The 20,759-nt window shown below is 46.7% G+C and overlaps 1 protein-coding gene across 2 annotated transcripts in view; it reads right to left on the bottom strand.

Annotated features, from left to right (window-relative positions):
- Positions 1-20,023, bottom strand: part of MARCHF4 (membrane associated ring-CH-type finger 4) — a 113,738-nt gene extending 93,715 nt beyond the window's left edge. For both annotated transcript variants that reach the window (XM_068948961.1, XM_068948962.1), the window contains exons 1-2: positions 19,261-20,023; positions 17,876-19,136 (exon numbers count right to left, since the gene is read on the bottom strand). In XM_068948961.1, the coding sequence (XP_068805062.1) occupies positions 17,876-18,370 (495 nt within the window). In that variant the 5' untranslated portion in view covers positions 18,371-19,136; positions 19,261-20,023. The remainder of the gene's footprint in view (positions 1-17,875; positions 19,137-19,260) is intronic.
- Between the last annotated feature and the right edge of the window lie 736 nt (positions 20,024-20,759).

Genomic DNA, 20,759 nt, shown 5'->3' with positions numbered 1-20,759 from the left:
AATCAATGGAGGACTAGTCAATACTGTCAGGGGAGCCTGCAGGGTGAGTCAGCTGAGCGAATGTTGGTGTCTAGCTCTTCAGCTCCCCTGACTGTAACAAGGGGCGCAGCTCAATTACCTACCTCGCGATGTTTTCAGCTAAGAAATTGTCGCGTGTGCATGAGTCAAGCTCCTAATTTTCACTGCCTAGACACCCGGTCCACGTGCAGACACCTACACTGCAGCATTTGCACTTGGAGTGTCTGCAATCCAGAGCTGAGTGCCGCCTCAATGATGGGCCCAAGATCACAGCTTGGTTACAAAATTCGGAAGTGAAGCTGAGATCCTTGGGTTGCTGCTCATCCTCCTTTGTCCACTTTGAACTGGAAGAGGCACCTCCTCTAGCCAAGTTGTTACCATGGGGAACAGCTGCTTGTGTCCTCTGAGAGCCAGCAAGCAACCCAAGACCTGAGCTGTTGCCTGCTTGTTACTCAGTGACCAAGCTGCTACCTTGACCCTAAAACCTAGGGTTTGCTAATGCTGATTTCCAGCGTTAACTCTCATGTGAGTGGCCTCTGTTTGCTGCTCAGTTCCCCTCTACCCTTCAGTCTACCTTATTTTTCTCTAGCAGAAAGGCAGACCCTGCCTCCTTAGAAAGCGGAGGTGGCCCTCTCTGAGCGCTTGCAAGGGCAAATTATGTGTTTTTTCTCCATATCATGGTGGTGCTATTTGCTGGGAGGTCTCCTCGCATGGCTTAACAACTGCCCTGACTGGGAAATTTTTTTTATGATTTGTATTGTTTAGTGAGGGTTTGCTGCTGTTTCACAGAGCCACAGCCCTGACATTCCTGTGTCAGAGTGCTCATCCTCAAAAATCTCTGCATAGACCATCATGCGTATCCAAAACGCTCATTGGAACCTGTTAGCTCCTAGTCTCCAAGGCAGAGCCCATGGCATCCTCCAACCCCTGGCCCAGACAATTTGCTGGCATTTGCAGAGGCAGTTTTCCTGCCCCAGCTGAATGGCTCTGCACATCCTTTCCCTTCCCCCTATCCCCGAAAAACATGCTCTCCTCCCACTGGCAGGTACCGCACAAAGTTCAGGAAGTAAATAACAGACAGGGCAAATAAGGTGCTGCAATCTCTTCCCTTTCAGCTATCCAAGCTTATACAACTGTGTCATTCTGCAGATGCAAACAATTCTCCTATGGAAGTGTTTGGGAAAAGGTTTCACAAGACAGGGAAGCTGGATCTGAAAGAAGTAAAGTAGGAATTACCACTGCAAAGGTTCTAGGAGCCAAAAATCCCTTTATCAGTAGGAAAACAGGCCTAAGTTCTTAAATATCACGACTTGGATGTTTCCAGGTCAGCTTGCGTTAATGACTTGATGACGCTCCCAGCTGATCAGCCAGATGGAAACATATTTTTCAGTGGACAGGCACAGAGCACTGGTGTGGGGATCAAAAAAAGGCACAGGCCGGATCAGTGGGCTAGTGGGATTCAGCCTCATTGTGATAAGCTGGAAATCACCAAACTGCACTGGACGAGCCGTGCACACACCGCTGGGAGAAATAACCCAAACTCCAGCGCTTCCCTGGGCTGCGGGAGCTCTTGCGTCAGCACACTGTGGCTCCAGTCCTGCTGCAAGCTCAGAAGAGACGGCCGGCAAGGCGCCCGGTAACATCCCAAAGCTCTGCAGCATCTGCTAGACAGCCCAGCTGTGCACTGTGGCCCCAAGCCACCCTTTGCAGGAAAAGCTGACCCACAAGTGACCATTTAATCTCCTTCTCTATCCAATTTGGTTCAGCTATGTGGCATCTGCCTTCCACTGCACTGCCACAAACGCGCATGGCAAATCCCTGCCTAATAACGACCACTGGGATCAGTGCATGCTGCGACAATTCACGCTAGCTGGCTGCTGCTTGGGAATGATATTGACCCTCAAAAGATAGAGGTGTCAGGGGGTGTGTTAATGGGAACTCAAGGTACCAATCTCCAGCATCCCACAGAGCATCACATGGAAACCCCAGCATGCATATAGTCTGAGAGGGGAGCAATGAACAGAAGATACCTTCCTCAAATACCGCGTGCCTTTTGCAGGGGGAGCAGAAGAACAGCTCAGGGCAATGTAGTACCCATTACTACAAGGAAAGGAAACAGATTAAAGACAGTCACATCGGTGCAGCTGTTGCACAGTAGTTATGCCATACACATTTACAGGTAGATAGGTAGATCTGGCAAAAATTGCCCCTCCCCCCCCAATAGGATATAAAACTTAGGAAGGGCTGTTATTCATGCTGTGGCCCACCCATTACTGAGGGACACGGCACATCATCTGAAGCTGTGTCAGAGGCTTACCAGAGTCTAGCAACAGAGTGTCGACAAGGAGGACTCGTGGGTTTTATCTCACCTCTGGGAACCAAATGGAACAGGACAGGCAGAGAAAAAGGAATCAAGGGGTACATATTTGTCCCAGACATGGATAAGACAGGCTGAATGGCAGAGATCCGGATAGTTTTGGCAATCTCCATGTATTTAGGCAGCCTCGCTTTGACTCATCGGTATATCTAGCATACAAATAGCTAAGCGCCTTCCAGACTTAGGGGAAGAGACCTTGGCCAGTGCTGAGGGCTGCGAAGTACATGAAAATGCAAAACAGCTGTCAGTGGAAGAGAGTTTTGAACTCCAGGTTGTTTCATTTCCAGCTGAGCAAATTTTCTCTTATTTTAAGGCATACAGTGAGAACACACTCTGGAGTGGTGCCTAAGGACCGTTCCTTGTCTCTGCAATACAACAGAACAAATAGCCTAATCAGGCCAAAATGCACAGAACACTGAAAAGCTGAGAACATTTGGGATGTCATTAGAGAAGATGAAAACCTCTCTTGTAGCCTGGGAGGGCCAGTACTGCTGGTCTGATCACAGTGCATAGAGGCAAAGGATTATCTGCTGAGAAAAGACAGAGAGTAACGTTCTCCAGCTTTGTCTGAGAGACATCACCTGCAAAGGGATGAAGGTATAAATCCAACAGAAGGAATTATGAATGTGGGATGGGCAGAACTAGGCATGATGTAAAGAAGTGAGGAGCAGGGTTAGGGGAGACGAATGTTGCTGGGCTCTTGTGGGGGCAATGAGATAGCCTGCGGGAACTATTGGAAGCTGAATCAGGTGCAACACAGTGTTGTGCTGATCAGAGAAGCAGAGCACGTGTTTTCCAGCTTCTGCTCTCCCAAGACGATCTGTTTGCACTGTCTGTTTCACCAGTGAAACCTGATATGAGTGGCCTCTTCACATCCATTACAGGGAGAAATAACTGGATCCAACCCAAACAGAAAACAGAGCCATGATACGGTAGCAAACCTTCTGCCAGCTTCAGAGGAGATGGCAACATTCACCCTGTATGTTTCTGATCCTCTTAAACACACACAGAGCAGCTCAGTTACACACACACACACACACACGCACGCACACACGCACATGTTCAAACTCCCTGTGTTAGCAAATAATCTCTGAAGTGGAACCGCAGTGACTGCTTTGTGGGAATCTATAAGCCTGTAACAGTGTCTGTGTTCCCCTTGGCTTGCCACGACAATAATACCTTCTGCGGAGTTCCAGCAGTTCACTCTCCCACTTGCAGATGTACTTTGGCTGCCTCTAATTAGAGCTCATTCTCTCATTAAGTTGTGCAGAATTATTTCTGATATTCTCTCTGCAATGCATGCTGACTTAACTGATCTACAATCGCTTCCTCAACCACCTGGCTCTCTACTCCAGTTGGGTTTGCTATAGTGATCGAGTGACTGCTCTGTAGGCTTAGGGAAGAGGTGTTGCCATCAATCACACTGCTATAAGTTGCTGATTCAATCTTTCAGGCCTTCCTTGGTGTTTGTCTCTCAACCTCCTCCACGCCTGCGCTGCCTGAAGGACAAACAACATCCTTAAGCTGGGTGCTACCACCCTGTTGGGAAGTGCCCTCGGAAGAGCAAGACTGAAATAACATGCCCTAGACTGTGGCCAGTGGAGAAGAGTTCAAAACACCTACCATGTGCTGCTTTGATTTTCCTAAATGTGTAATTTTCTGAAATCCTTACATTTGCATTCAAACTTGCTAGACTCAGCTTCTGCCGAGGATGAATCTTTTTCTAGCCATTTTTTTTAGCAGTAGGATGGAGGAAAGAAAAAGTTCTGAAAGCAATGGAACTAAACAAAGTGTAGTTTCTACCACCTTTGTGTCTAGAAGGTGGCTTCTTTGGTGTATAGTAGGGGTAGACCTCTCACGACGGTTCCCCTCCATGGGGTCACTAATTTAATGTGGAGATATGCCCCCCCTTGACCACCTGTTTTCATACAACTCATAAGAACTTAAGAATTATACAGCCTTAAAGCTTTTGTCAAAGGTGGGTGAATTTGGCAAAAAGGTCTCAATCTTATTCAGCACATCTCACAGACTTACAGACAGAACTTACATGGACAAGTACTGCTGCTTTGGAAAGCAAGCTAGAAAGACGGAGAAGAATATTTTTCACTTTCAGTAAAAATACATCTTCAAACAGGCTTCGAACAATTTTCCAGATGAAATAAGTGAAGGCAGAAAGCTGAAATAGCCTGTAGAAGGGAGAATGACTGTGAGCTTCCAGAAAGCAGCAATTATAACAGAATGCTTTTGCTTCTTATAAAGAGACTAATGGTTGTTTTGGTAGTCATTAGATAATGTGTAATAAATTTCTTCCATATTACTTATTTTTAAAGATCCTTAATTTTTCAAAGTCTACTTTTGCAAAATTGAAAACCTTAGTTACAGATCTCTTTTAGATTATCCTTCTGTTCAATTTAAACAGAAATAATTCCTACTCAGCTAAGCTTTTCTACAGCTAGTTTTCCTATAAGATTCACATTTGAAATAGCATCACCTCTTGGAGATTTAGTAATTATTGGATCAAGAAGTGTCTTGGCTATAACAAACAGAAATATTTGAGTCTTTGCTATTATTAGCAATGTTTGTTCTCATTCTTCAGTCTGCATCCGGGCAGTTAGTCTCCCGTGATATTTATTTGCCTACCATCACAAAAATCTCAGCCTCTATCCAAATCCACCCTGGAGAGCTAGAGCAGACATTTAATACTACCTTTTGTACAGTTCCTCCTAAAATTACCGTAAGGGCTAAGGGGAGATCTTATTGCTGTCTTCAGCCACCTCCTGGAAAGGTACAGATGGAGCTAGACTCTTCCTGAAGGTGCATGGTTATAAACCAAGAGGCAACAGACACAAGTTGGGACATGGAAAAATCTGATTAGAAATCAGAAGAAACTTTTTCACCATGAGTGTGGTCAAATATTGGACCCAGGGCCCAGAGAGGCTAATGGAATAGCTACCCCTGGAGATATTGAACACTCAGCTGGACAAGACCCTCTAGCAACCTGACCTAGATGGATCTACTTTGAGCTGCAAGTCTGACAAAAAGACCTCCAGAAGTCCCTTCCATCCTAAATTATTCTGTGGTTCGGTGATTTTGTTTGACCTGAGCTATAACACTGCGAATCACTGTCTTCCCCTGACATTTGCTTCATATGCCTGAGCACACCTCCAAAGAGATGCAGTTTTTGTCCAGCAACACCAAGAAAAGGTCAGAGAGGAAATCTCTCGAATAGATGGGAAGGCCAAGACCTCTTCTCCAGATTTTAAGATGTCTGTAAGAACAGCAAGAAATAAACCAGAAAGCTGATGGCAGCTGGGGAGGCAAAAAGGGTTAGGTCATGGTAGTTCAGCAAGGTAGAGTTTAGCTATGAGCCCTCAACTGTGGGCCGTGGGCCTGTAGAAATGTTTTTCTTAGAAATAATGTAGCCATCCTGTCTACAAAAAAAATTGTCAAAATGTGGGTTAACTGTAGACGGCGACACTTCTGCCTTCCTGAGTCTGCAGGCAGCCTGGGGCAATAGGTCTAAAAGATGAATGAGTTCTAATGTGTCAGAGGAGGTTGTCAACTAAAAAAATAATGAAGGGTATTTAAATGTCATAACTATTGCAAACTATACAGCTTCCTGGCTGAGCACAGCAGTGCAGTGGCTAGACCAGGCTAAGCACTGTAGTGTGGCACCACCTTGGTCCCACTCCAACACATGCATGAGCCCAAGCAGTGCTCCTGGCACTACTGCTTCCCCATACTGCTATCCACCACTGTGATGTACCGGTATTCCGCACGCACCAGACACTGGAGACAGGAAAGGCTTGGTCTACAAGACAGAGAGAGGTTTAGGAAGCAGGTTTGAAGGAGCAGACAAAGCTACGGAGAACTAGGAAAAGCTGGTAAAGCACAGCAGGTCGGGAATCCTCTGAAGCATGCTGTGTCATTGAACCTCCCATTGAAGGTTCAACCTTCAAGTGGAAGTGGGGGGAGATGCACTTTTTTAAACAAAACACACCTAGTACAGACTGGCAATTTAGAGTCAGGAAGCAAGTGCAGCCTTATCGAGGACAGCCACATCCTTTGGGCTATCACTTGGGTAAAAGAACAGCTCCAGTCCCTGCTCTGCCTGATTTGTAACCCAGGAAGTGCTTTAACATCTGTTACTCTTTTTTTCCTAACTAGCTGGATCCCATGCATGTTTTGCCACACTGAAAGCTTCTTGCCTTTAATTTGATGTGGAATAAAACTGTCTTCAAAGATAGGACTTTTTCCACGAGGGAAAACCTTTTCGCTAGCCAACCCAAGGGTGATTGAAGTTGGTTTCCAAGGATGCACACAATATACAGTCCTTTCTCTGACAGTAAAGACAAAGGTTCATATGCAAAGAGAGTTTCATTTCTCAGTTTCCCCAGCTTTTCCCCTTGGACATTTTAATAATTTTCCATTGTTGGAGATTTTAAACTCAAGATAGGACATTTCTTCTCTAGTCCTTGCACAGCTATTAAATGTCAAGCAGAAATTTCATTGAGGGAAATTATTTGACTGCTATTATAAAGACGTTCAGACTGCACTAGCCCAATAACACCCTCTAGCCTTAGATCTTGGAAGAATTCACCTTTCTTCAACGTTAAGGAAATACTGGGTTTTTAATGTCCTGAAATGTGAACTCTTTGGGGCAGGAAAAGCCTTTGCTTCATTTCTTGGTACAGTGCTTTACATATGACACCCTCTAAAGAGTACCGCAGTATTAAAATAAAAAATAGTCAAGAGGTGAGAAGCATCCATTGCTTCACTTCTTCCTCTTGTGAAAACCATCTCTTTAATTACTTAACTACTATTTCTCAGCTGATACAATATTTTATTATTACCTACTTTTCTTGAATGCTCAGCTGATCTGTCTTAATGTTCTTTTAAGATAACTTGGAACGGGATAATAATCAGCTTGTACTTCTCCAGCACTTTTAATCCTGACAGGTCCTAGTGTGCTTAACAAGGAGAAAAGGAGAGGAAAAGTGCTTCATTCATTTATCAGATCTGACAAGGTTGTGCAAGATACCAGACGGGTTAAGACCCCACACAATTGAAAATGCTGAGGAGTTCAGTGGGGCAGTGATAGTCTATGGCCCTGTAATTGTGGAAAGTGCAGCACCACTCTTAGAGCTTTAGTTCAACTCCCACATGAAGTTGCCAGAGCAGATACTGATGTGACGTGCGTGAAGTGTCACCAAGATTCCTGCATGTCACTGTGTACATCAGTCACGTCTAAATCAGGTCCATCCAGAGGGCTTTCTTGGCTCTCTCAAAGTCTGAGACATGGAGTAAAAACTAGGCAGGACCCACCTGGATACGGACAGGGAACACAGACGTGGAAGTTCCCTGGGAAACCACTTCTTCCATCAAAATACCAGTCAAAGAAGGTGACCTTCACATTTGGGTTCTGACTGATCTGAAGCAGGGCAATGTCCATGCTGGGGAGGCTGGAGAAGAAGGGATCACAGAAAGGAAGGCAGGACATGAGGACTTGAGCAAATGTTTGTATCGCCCAGAAGAAAGCCAAAGAAGTTCTGGGCACAGCATGAATACAAAGGTGGGAAGCAAGAGTGAAAAAAGTTCCAGCTGAGAGTTGGGTTAATGCTCCAAGCAACAGTGCTGGCACAAGGGAAGGAAGAAAGAAGATGGACATGGAGGGAAATGCTGGATACAAGACTGACCTGATGCCAGAGCATTCAGGAGAAGATGTTTGCAAGACAGAAAGAGATCTGGAGTAGGGTTGAAGCAAATCAAGCCTGCAGAGCTGGCTTTAAAAGCTGATATAATGGAGGAAATGGATAAACTGGAAAAAGACAGGAAGGGTGAAGGGGAAGAAGCGTTGTGAGACCTTGTTAGGGGATTGCAGAGGAATCACGAGCCACCCAGCCAGTGACAGTTTGATTGGAGAAGAGGAAGAGAAACAGGTGATGGGAACAAGATTTCAAGCAGCATTAGCTGAAGGTCAGGAAAGGTCATGTTCAGCTTTGCTGAGAGTGACTTAAACTAGGGTCAGAGAGCAGGTACCTGAACTGAAGTAACGAGGATCCCTTCTCCCCACAGCTACATGTGAACAGCGGCAGGAACAACTCCAGCCATGCCATAAACCTCATCTCGGGCAGCCTGGGGATCCTTAAAGAAAAGCAAGGTCTACTCCTCCCGCCTTTTCCTCCCTCCTCTCCCCCCGAGTCAAGGCAGAAGAGTTCAGGTCATTAATGACATGGAATAGAGTAACACTTATTGCAGACCCACCTGGAAGGGGTTGTTACTGTGAAGGGGATAACTGAGAAGAAAAGGATGCAGTTCAGTAGGGCCAAGTACAGCTTGTCCATTAAGGCAGTAACGTCAGCTGCACAGATCCAGGACAGAGGAGGACTGGCCAGGGAGCAGTTCTGAAGGACATGGAGATCATATGGGAACACGAGTCAAATACGAATCAACAGTCTCTTGGGTCTCCCTCCCCAAAAAAGAAAGAAAGAAAAGAAAGGAATGGACAGCATCTGTTATCTGTTAAACAGGAACTATAATCTTTCTGCACTGCTCAGCACTGACAAGGACTCAGCTGGAGTATTGTTTCCAATTTCAGACACTGCGTTTAAAGAAAAATATGGATTAATTGGTAAGAGTCCGGAGGAGAAAAATAAGGGTGATTAGAGGTCTAGAAAGCATGTCATAAGGGGAACGATTGATAGAATTTGGATTGTTTGGCCTAGAGAATAACCAGGAATGTCACGGTTTCAAGTGGCACTTCAACTTGTGAAGTCCTCAAAGGATCAATTTTCTCTATATTTACATGCAGCTACTGGATGATGCACTCAAGTACTTACTGCTTGGAAAAAGGGAAAGAAAAAGGTAAGAATAACCTGCTCTCTTTCTGATGGATAGGGCAAGAAGAAATGGGTTCCTATTGCAGCGGGAAAGATTCAGGCCAGACATCAGAAGAAACTTGCAAACAAGATAGATCAGGAAGTTCCTAAACAGAGTGTCTAGGGAGGAGCAGAGTCTCCAACCATGCTGACCTTTAAGAACTGGTTAGATAAGCCTCTGTCAGGTCAGGAGTTAGTTGCTTAGATTTTGGACGTGTGAACTATTTGATTACTTGAGACCTGGGCATTGCTTAGTGCTTGGACAACATCAGTGCATGGATGAGGAACAAAAGCTAAAGCCACAGAATATCAGAGGTTATGATAGTAGTCACAGGGAACTACTTCAAAAAGGCTTCAGTCACAGGGATGTCTCCATCAGATGAAGGCAAACACCCCCAAATGCTCAATCCAGTATACCCTTTGGGGGTGCTTCTTATACAGAGGTCTTAGGTTGAGACAAGTACTTCTTGCATGGCATAGACGCGACCTCATGGTCTCATCTTAAACTTGAATACATTGTCATTTTTTGGCAGGGCTACAGCATGAAACAAACAACGCTTGGTAAACTTCTCCTTATGCAGAACAGCATGGCACAATAGGACACCACAAAGACAGTATCAGTCTTTGGTCCCCAGAATAATTGGAAGAATATTGAGTTCATCATCTCTCTCCTATTCTGCAAAGTCGCTCTGTGTCTAGGGCTGGCAGGTCTAAAAGGATTTGTGGTTCAAAGATAATGAGTACAGCTGACAATCCTGTTCTCCAACCATAATGAAAGGTTTGTGTCCAGTGTTAAGGAACACTGTAAAGCTGATCTACAGAGGAGACAAAACTTTCTCAGGAATTGGCTCAAGACTGAATTACCCCATCCCTTGTGCAGTTTACACAACTTTCCCCCAAGCATAGTTTGGTTTCTCCAACAAATACAAAGCATCAGGTGTAGGAAAGAGTAAAAAAACAAGTAAAAATTGTTGGCTCATCATTCTCCCATTGTACCTCATCCCTTCCCTCACTCCCATCCAAGGGAAGGTTAAACCCTGTGTAACAGCTGCGAGTCATCCCACTCCATGCACCACCAGTGTTCAAGCTGCAAATGGAAGGTGGTGGGATACAAGGGTAACATAGGAGAACCTGTGCAGAATTGAGCTGAACGGTATGAGTGGGACCAGGATCTGATGGGTGCATTGATTTTAGCCAAGAAGAAGAAAAGAAAGAGGAGGTGAGAGAGGACCACCAAAGAGTTTAAAATCATGACTGACAAAAGGAGGCGTGATGACTGCAAGATCTGGGCCCTGTCTCTGCAACCAGTCTGCCCACTAGCATTTTGCCTCATCTCACTACTTGTCACAGAGGGGCATGAGAACACTGGATTTATTACCTACATAAGTTTCCAGTTCTCACTGTTTTCTCCCTCACTAGGGGAAAGCCATCACTCATCACTCCCAGCTGCTGACAATATAATCTGTTCTACTGTAACCAATGATAGAACAAAAAAGGATAAAGGGTTAGGTGTGAAAGAATGGGGGAAGCTAAGTTAAGTCTTCATCATCAAGTAACTCGTTTTAGGCAAGTGACCCCTGTTAACAAACGAAAATGAGAAAGATAAAAAGTTAACAAGCTATTCTGCAAGTACTGTTTCAGTCTGTTTTCCCTTGGAAACAATATTATGCTGACTTTTCTCTGGTCTGATAGGATGCCAGCTCCTGTTAAAGCTTTTGCTTCAGCTGAAGCTCTGTCCGGCATGGACTCTCCATGTGCAGGGTAGCTGAGCCAACACTGTAATCTTTCCCTCAACAGGACATTACTAGCTTTCCTCTTCTTCATCCAGCCACAGTCTTCATGAAACTTGCAGGAATTTAATGCCTTTGAGATCCCCACTCTCTGCCAAATCTGAAATTGGCCAAAAGGCTTAGAGGAGGGCTGAATGTAAAGTCTCATAGCTAGCACAATCACATGGCTTTATTCCTTTAGAAATCAGCTACTAAAAGGGAGGGGATGATTACAGATATGTACCAGTAATTATGGTCTATCTTACTCCCTTACTCCAGGCCTAGGACTGAAGAAAACAGATCATTTTAATCTGGTCCACATCATTATATCAGCTCTCCCTATGGTTGGTATTCTCCTGGGAGCTACGGTGAGATAAGCTAGCCATGCAGACTAGATTATCTCTTTAGTGGCAGCTCGTTGTGTCCTCCCTCTCTCCCCAGCAAACGGAAGGCTTTAGGTGGGGGACCGGTAATTAAACTGTAGCTGAATTTTCTCTAGCATAAAAATTCAGTCTAAAATAGTGACCCGCACAAGTTCAGTGAGCATGATCTCCAATTGGTTTATTCCTTCCCACTTGCCATGGATCTCTACAGGCATAATTTGAAGGGCTGCTCAGCACTTTCAGCTCCTCAGGAAGTGAATCAAGGACAGCTTCCACTCAAAAGCCTTGGACTAAGTCCTGCCACTCAAAGGCCTTGGACTAAGTCCTGGCCCAGGAACGCAGTCAAGGTTGGAAGCTGTACACGCACTTATTAACCTTTCATCGCCTTGGAGCCACATGCACAGCAGACACACGGGACACATCATAGCATCACAAGTGCTACCAATCGTCCAGCTTTTGGCACAACCATATTTCTGACTCCTGGACCATCCTTGAACAGAAATACAACAACATGAGCAAGAGGCTGCCACAGGGGAAGCCCTTGCTGTGAGTGAATATTTGCTTGAAAGACAGCCTGAATGCAATTCAGTTTTGTATGAACAGAGCCCTTCCAGGAGCAAGTGTTGCCTTTGTGGAAATAACAGTGACTCTACAGATGCAAACAATGGAGCTACATGCTTTTGCACTGCTTGTTCTGTCACTAACTGACATCAGCCACTGTTAATCATGGCCTGAAATGTATATCTAAGAAACAGTGACACAAACACAGACAAGTTCCTTCATGAAGCCCTTTATATGGGGGAAAGTGAAAGAAAAGAAAAACTGCTCCTCAGGTTAGCTAGTGCCACTGAAATAAATGGGTCAGGCATCAGTTTCAGAAGGCACAAAGGGTGAAAACCCTGTATCCTCGGGCAATTAAGAGTCAATGGGATTAGGAGCCTTCACTACTGTTTATAGAAACCCTGCTGTGTGCACAATATTATTGAAATACGGGGTCAAGTCCCTGCCTACCCCTCTGCTGTTGAAGTTAATGGGAGCTTTGCTGATCAACTCTGGCAACAGAATCCAAATCTAAAATAGATGATATCCAGGACTATGTTCAGTTGATGTCTCTAGCAAGACTTTTGCTGAAGCCAAAGAAAATTCTTCCTTAACAATATAGATTTGATACTGGGACAGGTGAAACAGGAGAATTAGAGATAAAGGTGTTAAAAGTCAAAGACAGAAAGGCAGACAGGTGGATTGAACGTCACAGGAAGCTTCTTCCTTGTCTTTTTGTCATAAGTTGCAATATACATATTGAAATCTAGGGGGCTGCGTACCAGCATCTGCTAGTCTTTAGTTTTATCAGGACTGGCTGTTTTCCAGTGAATGATTCTCCTTCTAACACCAAGTAAATGAATCATGTGGGAATATGCATATGAAAAAGGACATGGATAGGACACCTGCGCAAGAAGCACTGTTGTTACGTGACTGAACGTGTTTGAAAACCATGTGCAGATATTCTAGCCAGTTTGGACAGATCCCACTGAACATCAGCTTCTCTTTTTCTGAGTTTCTCTGGCTTTCCTACATGCTTGCAAAGTTGGTTGCGCAATTGCTTCTTCTTCCACTCACTCACTATCATGCTCCTGTCCTGAATTCTGCCATAGACCACCTTTTTCCTCTTCAGCTGACGCTAGAAACAAGGTACCTGATTCTGCTCTCTCTTAAAAAGGTGTAAATCAGAAATCTGAAATCAACGGAAGGTGGCCTTGAATTCTTTTTATACACAGGAGAAGTGCTGCAGCTAGTTCCTGCACTCCTCAGTGTTGCTAAGAGAGCAGTTTGTAGAGTGGGGATGTTTCCTGGCTTCATTCATGACTTCTCTGCAGACACTACCCAGCAGGAAGCTAATGATGACTTCTGTGTATGCCTGTATTTGTAACAGGAATCGAGCTGAGATTCTCACTTGTTATTTCAAACAACCCTTGCTACTGACCAGCCATTAGATGGTACTAACGATTCATTACTCCTACGTTTGGCCTCCAAGAATGACATTTTGATCCATACTGAGAAATTAGGAGCAGGAACAAAGCAGGAACTGTCAGGTAGGGGCAGAGCTGCCACGCATCTAATCTAGTGAACTGTGGCAGAGTGGCCTGAGCCAGATGCTTCAGGGAAAGATGTAAGACTCCAGAGAGAATCTCTCTTCACATTTAGGGCCATCTTAGCTTTAGAGAGGTCCTGGGCATGGCAGGTGCCTACACACTGAAGACATGACACTACATGTGCCTGAAATCCTGACTTGTGCACCTGGTGAGGTAGATCTCACTGGCCATGCACAAGCAGCTGTTGAGCTGTGGGGCTAAAGCCTAGCCCTGGGGATCTGTCCATTACCTTGATGTCTTCTAGATTGGCTTCAGATTTAAAACATGAATCTTACTTTCAGATGTGTTACCATTAATTCCAATGACCCTAGGTATCCTTAATTACTACATGGTTTTACAATCCTTTATTAAACTTAGTTAACCTCTTTGTCCTGCTAACCTCCTGCAGCAAGGAGTTCCACTGCCTAATGACACATCACACGGAAAATTTGTGTTCCATTACCCTTCGTAAGTAGTCTTCTCTTCCAATTTCCTTGAAGGTCTTCATGTTTTCACATTAATGAGTTGGTATCCCTAAAGTCTGGAGGGTATTTTGAAGTGGAAAGCATAGATATAGTGTCTATTTTCAATCATTGCTACTGAGTACGGAGCTAAGTCCAAACTAGCAGTCTGCAGGCAAAAGCATCCACAGTTTATTCTGTCTGATCCTCCTTAGCCAGCCAATCCTATCTGCGCTGACTTTTCAAATTTCCGTCTTTACAGTATTTTTTCTTAGAAAGGAGAAATAGAGAAACACAGACAGAAACTAACAGGTATAAAAAAAATTTATGCATGCTCTAACTGACAATCTAACAAGCAATCCTTGAGACACACTGATTTCTAAATGATCTCCGTTTCATTTAAGAATGCTTCTCTATTTATTTTCAGCACAACTAGCACCAACTCTGAGATCCTAAACCCTGTCGTACTGCTAACTCCTTGTGACACAGACAAGCAGTTTATCAATTGATGTGAAGGGACTTTTCACCCCATGCCTTTTTACTGCTGCTCTCCATAACGTGCTTTCAACTTGGCTCCATACCAAGCACTATGAAACATTTGTGGGAGTGGAGCTCATCTCAGTTTCTTTCTCTTGCAGAACATTGTCAAAGATCCAGGAAAGCAGACAAAATTCTGAAAACGCAGAGCATTAACCAGAACAGAAGAAAATACTCCAGGATTTTTCTTTCTCTCACTTTCCCCCCGAAGCTCTGCCTTTCAATTCATGGCCTCAGAATTAGCTGGCACAACGGTGCAGGACGTTTACTCAGTGAAACCTTTGAAAACGCAGAGCAAGTCCCTGAAAGGCAATGCCATTACCAAGTGCCGACTCCAGCTCATCCATCAGCTTTCATAATGTTAAGCCCTGGTTTTCAATAAAAGCAATTGCCTCTTTCAACTGCCAGCCTTGAGCAGATATTGCTCTTCATGCCCTAGACTCAGGAGCTCAGACGCTGTGTTCACCTGGTCATCAGATCCACTCTTTTTTGTCTGCATTACTGGTTGCTCTTGAGTAACATGCAACAATCAGAACAGTTTTACACTAATGAGCTTTACTCCTTCCTACAGTCCTCAGCGTATTTTTAAATGAAAGAAACAGCTTACCCATAAGAGCCACAAACAAACACAAGGAGCTTAAGATATAAGCAATTCAGTAGCCTCAAGTATTGTGCATATTGGGCAACCATAAATTTAAAGTGAAAATCCCTACAGATTTTGTTTTGCATTAAATATTAAATAAAACCCACTTGCAGAGCCAGATTAGTAAGAAACCTTTTGGGCTGTTGTATTTTCTTAAGAAAATCAAAACAGGATTAAAACATCTTTTTGAGACTCACTGTCATTTTATCTGGGTAAATAAGCTTAGAGCGCCTAACAGTCAATTTATAATGAAGGCTTTTGTTCTCGGTAGTGCGATGCAGCACTGCAAATTTGCCCACAGCTGCAGCGGTTTCAGATGTTTTTGACAGGTAAAGAAAATACTGTTTATTTCTGTCATTGTCATTAATCTGCACAGTGAAGAATTAGCAATAACATTTTGTGCCCAAGCGGATAAATTTTCATGATGATCTTGGCAAGACTGGTATAGAATAACATACATTTATCACTTCTGTGGTAGTGAGGGTCTAAAACATGAAGGGTCTATGCTCAGCTGTTAGGCTGGAAAATGAATGGGAAATAAAGGCTAAAGCAGCAACAATCACCATGATAAAAAGGAACAAGGATTTCAGGATATAGCCCAGTTATAGTTTTACTGGGGTAAGGAGCAAATAACCAAAGTGCAGTACAGCCTCAGCTGCACCGATTCAGTTTTCACAGTTATTCTGAACTTTATTTCTGTGAAGCTGTAGCCAGGATCTGACCATGCTTTAATACCCCAGGACGTGGGCCTACATAATGATTTGTGCTTCTGAGCTGCTCCAGGGCAAAGGGTTTCAGATACTCCTCAAGACATGCTAGTTAGGAAAAAATCATTTGCAGAATAAGGTACTACTCGAGAACAAGTGTCAGAATCCAGCTGTGAGTGTCCTATGATACTGGTCAGAAACCGAGAGAAGCAAAAAAGAGAAACCTTGGTGTAGCTGTTACATGCAGGTCACATCTGCTCAGTTTCTCACTCAGGTAGGCTGGCAGATGGTCAGCAAATAGTCTCACTTTGACAATGCAACTTACACAGGTTTTAAGTGTGAAAATTAGCATCCAATTATTTTCAAGCGCTTATGTTCTCCAAGGAAGCCAGTTACCTCTATTTTAACTCTGCTTAGGATCACACACACATAAACCAATCTTGCAGGCGCTACGTCTCGTGTACGCAGGCAGAATGGTAAGCCAGGGAAGAGTACTAGAAATGTGAAATAATGCAAATTCCCAGGCAGGGAGTTGCAAGGCTTCCAACTTTTACAAGAGCTGGGGAGGAGATACTCAGGTAAGGAAGGCAAAAAGCATGTCTGAAAAAGAAGGATTTCCCTCTCCTCCATCTAAAAGCCTGTCATGAAAACTGTGCCTCATAGCCATCAGTCAGCTGCATAAACCATTAGAGAAGGCTATAGTCCATTGAGCACCTAGCTCTGATCCATGACACCTATGGTTTGACACACCCAGCAGAGCTGTGGATGTTCAGATGAGTTGGTGGCAGGCTCTGCTTCTCCCTAAGAAGAATGTGAGGCCATTCCTCCCCTCCATGCCCCTGTCACCACCACCTTGGACAGACACAAAGGAAGAGAGGATGGCTGCATAGAAGACGTTGTCATTACCCATGGGACAGGCAGGATGTGTGCCCGAGCCTGGCCACTCTCAGATGAGTGCACTGGCTTTCCTGAGCAGAGCATACAAGCCCATAAAGGGGAAAGAAGAAATGGGGCAAAAGCTGTTTTGTTCAAGTTTTCAACTTAGGTGACTGGATCTATGCCAGAAATGGAAATGGGTATTAGCCAAGTCTAGCCTTGCAAACCTTCCTCATGCAAAGATCCCTTATTATCACAGGTAACAGGACTGTCCTGGGCTGTAAGGTTATCTGCATATCAGAGCTTGATCCCACAAACAGAGGTCTGCAGCCTTTCCTACTGCCTGCAGTTGTGCCATGTTAAATACAAATGTTGCTGTATATATGACTGCTGGAAGCTGCCAGCCTGAAAATACATGAACTACTTTTAGTTACCTTTAAATGGGGAGAAAAATGCCCCGGGGTGGCACTTTATGTTTTAGTGAGGTTACGTTTGTTTCATTCTCCAGCGTGGTGGAGGGAAACTCGCTGGCCCAGCCTCTGTCTGTACCAAGAAGCATTTCTGCAAGGCTGCAGCAGATACTCTTCCACCCAGCAGTTCTCCCCTCCAGCTAGTGCAACTGCGCGCATGGGCCCAATGGCATACCCGCAGAGCTCTTGCTGGCTGTCCCTGGGAACGGCCGATCAGCTGTGGTTGCCTCCAGCCACGTGTTTATAGTGACTTCAGTTGTATTTTTAAAAGCGAACAGCATGCGAAAATACTCCGGCCGCATCACTTCTCCTTGCAAACGGGGATTATGGTGCGCGGGCACCCGCCGGGCGACCAGGAGCCCCCACCCCCAGAGGTGCCCTGCTCCACGGAGCGGTCCCCGAACCGCTGCCGTCGCCACACCTGCCCGGCCCTGAGGCTGGCCAAGGCCCCCGGCCCCCAGCCTGCTCTCCCCCGCCGCCGCGGTGCCCGGGCAGCCTCCGCGCCGGGACCGAGCGCCTCCGCCAGCCGGTGGGGGGGGGGGGCGCCGCGCCCACCGGCACCCACCCGCGCCCACCCGCGCCGCCGCCCCCTTCCCCCGGGGGCTGCGGCCGGCGCTCTCGCCTCACCTGCTCGGGCCCCTGGAAGCAGATCCTGCAGAGCGGGGTGCGGATGCCGCTGTCGACGCTGCTGCCCAGCGAGTAGCGGTCCTCGGCCTTGCCTTTGGCGAAGTCGTCCGAGGAGGTGCTGCTGGGCAGGGAGGCGGGCGGCTCCCCGGCCGGGCTGCCCCACTCCTCGGCGGCGGGGCTGCCCGCTCCGCCGCCGCCGCTGCCCGCCGCCGCCCGCCAGCCGGGCCCGCGCCCCCCGGGCGCCGCGGCGCCGCCGGCCCCCGCCGGGCCGCCCGCCGCCGCCTCTGCGCCGCCGGGCATGGGGAGCGGCGGCGGCGGCGGCGAGGGCGGCGGCGGCGGCGGCGCGGGGGGTCTCCGCAGCAGGAAGACCTTCAGGTCATTGAAGAGCATGCGGCAGCGGCACTTGAGGAGGCCTTGGTTTCGCAACATCTGTCTCGGACGGAGGAGCCCGCAGCAGCAGTAGCAGAAAATGACCGCGCCGGGTGGTATTAACATGTGCCTTTCCTGGGCAGGCGGGGACGGCGGGGGAAAGAGAGGGCTGGAGCCGGGCGCCCCGCGGCCGGGGGGCTCTGCCGGGGCCTCAGCGCTCCGGCGGGGGCCTGCGCTGGCGGCTCGGAGAGCGACGAAAAACCTCGGGAGGACGGCGGGGTGGCAAGCGCCGCCGAATCGAGCGAGGGTGATGACAGCGATAATAATAATAAAAAAACCCGACTCGGCGCCCCTGGGGGGGGTGGTTATTCCCCCCCTCCTCCCCCGACGGGGCGAATTCCACAAGTTTGTTTAGAAATAAGCGTAAAATCAATGTCCCACGCCCGAGGGTCCGGGGGGCGCGGGGCAGCACGGCGGCTTTTGGAAATCGGTGCAACGCTCTGGGGAGAAAACCCCAGATCAGCTCTCGCAACTCCTAAGCCTGTAAAAAAAACGGGTCCACGTCTCCGGTGGGTGTGGGGAAGAGGGAGAATATGGTTCTCTCGACAGTATTTGGCATCTCAAGTAATTTTCCTTTTTTCTTCTGATTTTTTTTTTCCAGTTAAAAAATAAAACCCAACCACATCAGCCCCAGTGTGCACCCCGACAAAACAAGAGCCAGTCGGGCTAACAAAATGCAAAATTGGTAGCTGTCGTTATTATCAAAACTGCCTCTTTGACAAAAAGACCTTCACATTGTGGGAAAACACCCTACATTTCCAACACTGTACTCCCAGGTGGCTTCACATTTCACCGTTGCCTTTAAAAGATTTCATTGTAAATATTAAAAGTCCTGAAAGAAATAATTAGCATTCAATGAGCTTAATCCCAGATGTACTGAGATAAATATATTTATATATATATAATATATATATTATATATATCATATATTTTAATATATATTTATATATTCTGACCTTCTCTATTCCAGCAGCTGTCTGGACCACACCAAAAAATCAGAGCGAAATTGGTGAGGGAGGGTGGCTGAATTATTCCCTAAACTGTTACCATGCTGGACCAAAAAATCCCGTCGAAATCGGATCTATTCTTCGCATGTAATAGACCGGGGAAACGTGGATCTTACATGGTCACGTTTCCTTTCCTCCTTTCACAAAACAGGAACGTCATCAAACGCATTGGCAGCTTGTACAGACCGTTGTGGATGGCGAGGCGGCCAGGGCTCTTTCAGCAACTGCAGGGACCTCCTTTTGATGCGTTGGACGAGGCTCCTTCTTTCTCTCCACCACCGTCCCCACCTTCATTTTCCTCCCCTTCTGTCCTCCTCCTCTGACTGTTGTTCTCTCTCACAGGCATTGACATTCAGTCATCGCAAGTCTATCGCACTCTCTGTGGCAAGGAAAAAAAAATCGGATCAAATAATTCTCTTCTTCCTCCTAAAAGGCTCTGATGGAGCACAATGCGCCAGACACACAGGGAAGCATGGCTTATTTTTCTTGCAGCTCCTACTGCTTTGGCAACATCGAGCTGGTGTGTGCGTGTGCGTGTGTGCCTTTCTCTCTCACCAGCCTCCTCTCCGCTCTCCCATCCGGCTTGCAGTGATGATGTTGCTGTTGCTATCTCCCTTGGATGCAATGGGGAAGGCAGATTGTTTGCAGTGCAAACGGGGATTTGCAGGAAGGGAGGAGTGTAACGTGGCCGCGCTCTCCTCCCTCCCCCGGCTTGCGAAAAAAAAAAAGGCAAAAAGAAAAAAAAAAGCAAACGGCGAGGTGTGGGGGGGGGGGGGGGGAGAGACTCAAAGGCAGAAACGGGGCCCTCCCCACCCTCTGCTGCCCCGGGCTGCCGGCTGCTTGCAAGAGCCCACCCCGGGGAGGAGGGGGGGGCGGGAGGAAGGGGCAGGGCGGCCGCTGCGGCTTCAGCACCGCGAGCTGCGGACAGCTCCGGCGGGCGCGGCGCGGCGCGGGCGCGGCGGCTCCGCGCGGCTCCGCGGGGCGCGCACCCGGTTGGGCGCGGGAGGCCGCAGCCCAACGCGGGAGGTCACGTTGCACCGAGCACCGCGGGAAGCGGCCACCTCCGGCCGCAGAGCGGCGATTGCAGCACTAAGCCCTTCGGTCTCAAAGGAGCTGGAAGGCAGCGTGTTGTCGCGGCCCGTTTAATAAGAAGCCTCCGAGCTCCGGCATGTTTTCAGCCTGGTTTTCACCTCCCACTGACTGTTGCAGGGACCTATGAAATAAGGAAACTTTCAGGGGCAGGTGGCAGCAATCAAGTGTTTGGTGGTTTCTTAGGCAATGGTGCTTGCTTTACAGGTTCTCAGCAGGATGCAGAAATCCCACTAACATACTTTTCCCTAGCAAATTAATTAGTTGCAGAGGATTTCACGGTTTAATAGGTATGATAATCAATATTTTTCATTTCACTCTAGCAGTGTTTGTTCACTGATAGATTTGTTTTGTTTCAA

The sequence above is a fragment of the Struthio camelus genome, chromosome 6 (assembly GCF_040807025.1).
Source record: "Struthio camelus isolate bStrCam1 chromosome 6, bStrCam1.hap1, whole genome shotgun sequence".
Lineage (NCBI taxonomy): Eukaryota > Metazoa > Chordata > Aves > Struthioniformes > Struthionidae > Struthio > Struthio camelus.
Note: the sequence above shows the minus strand (reverse complement) of the source record. Positions and strands in the feature narration are given on the sequence as shown.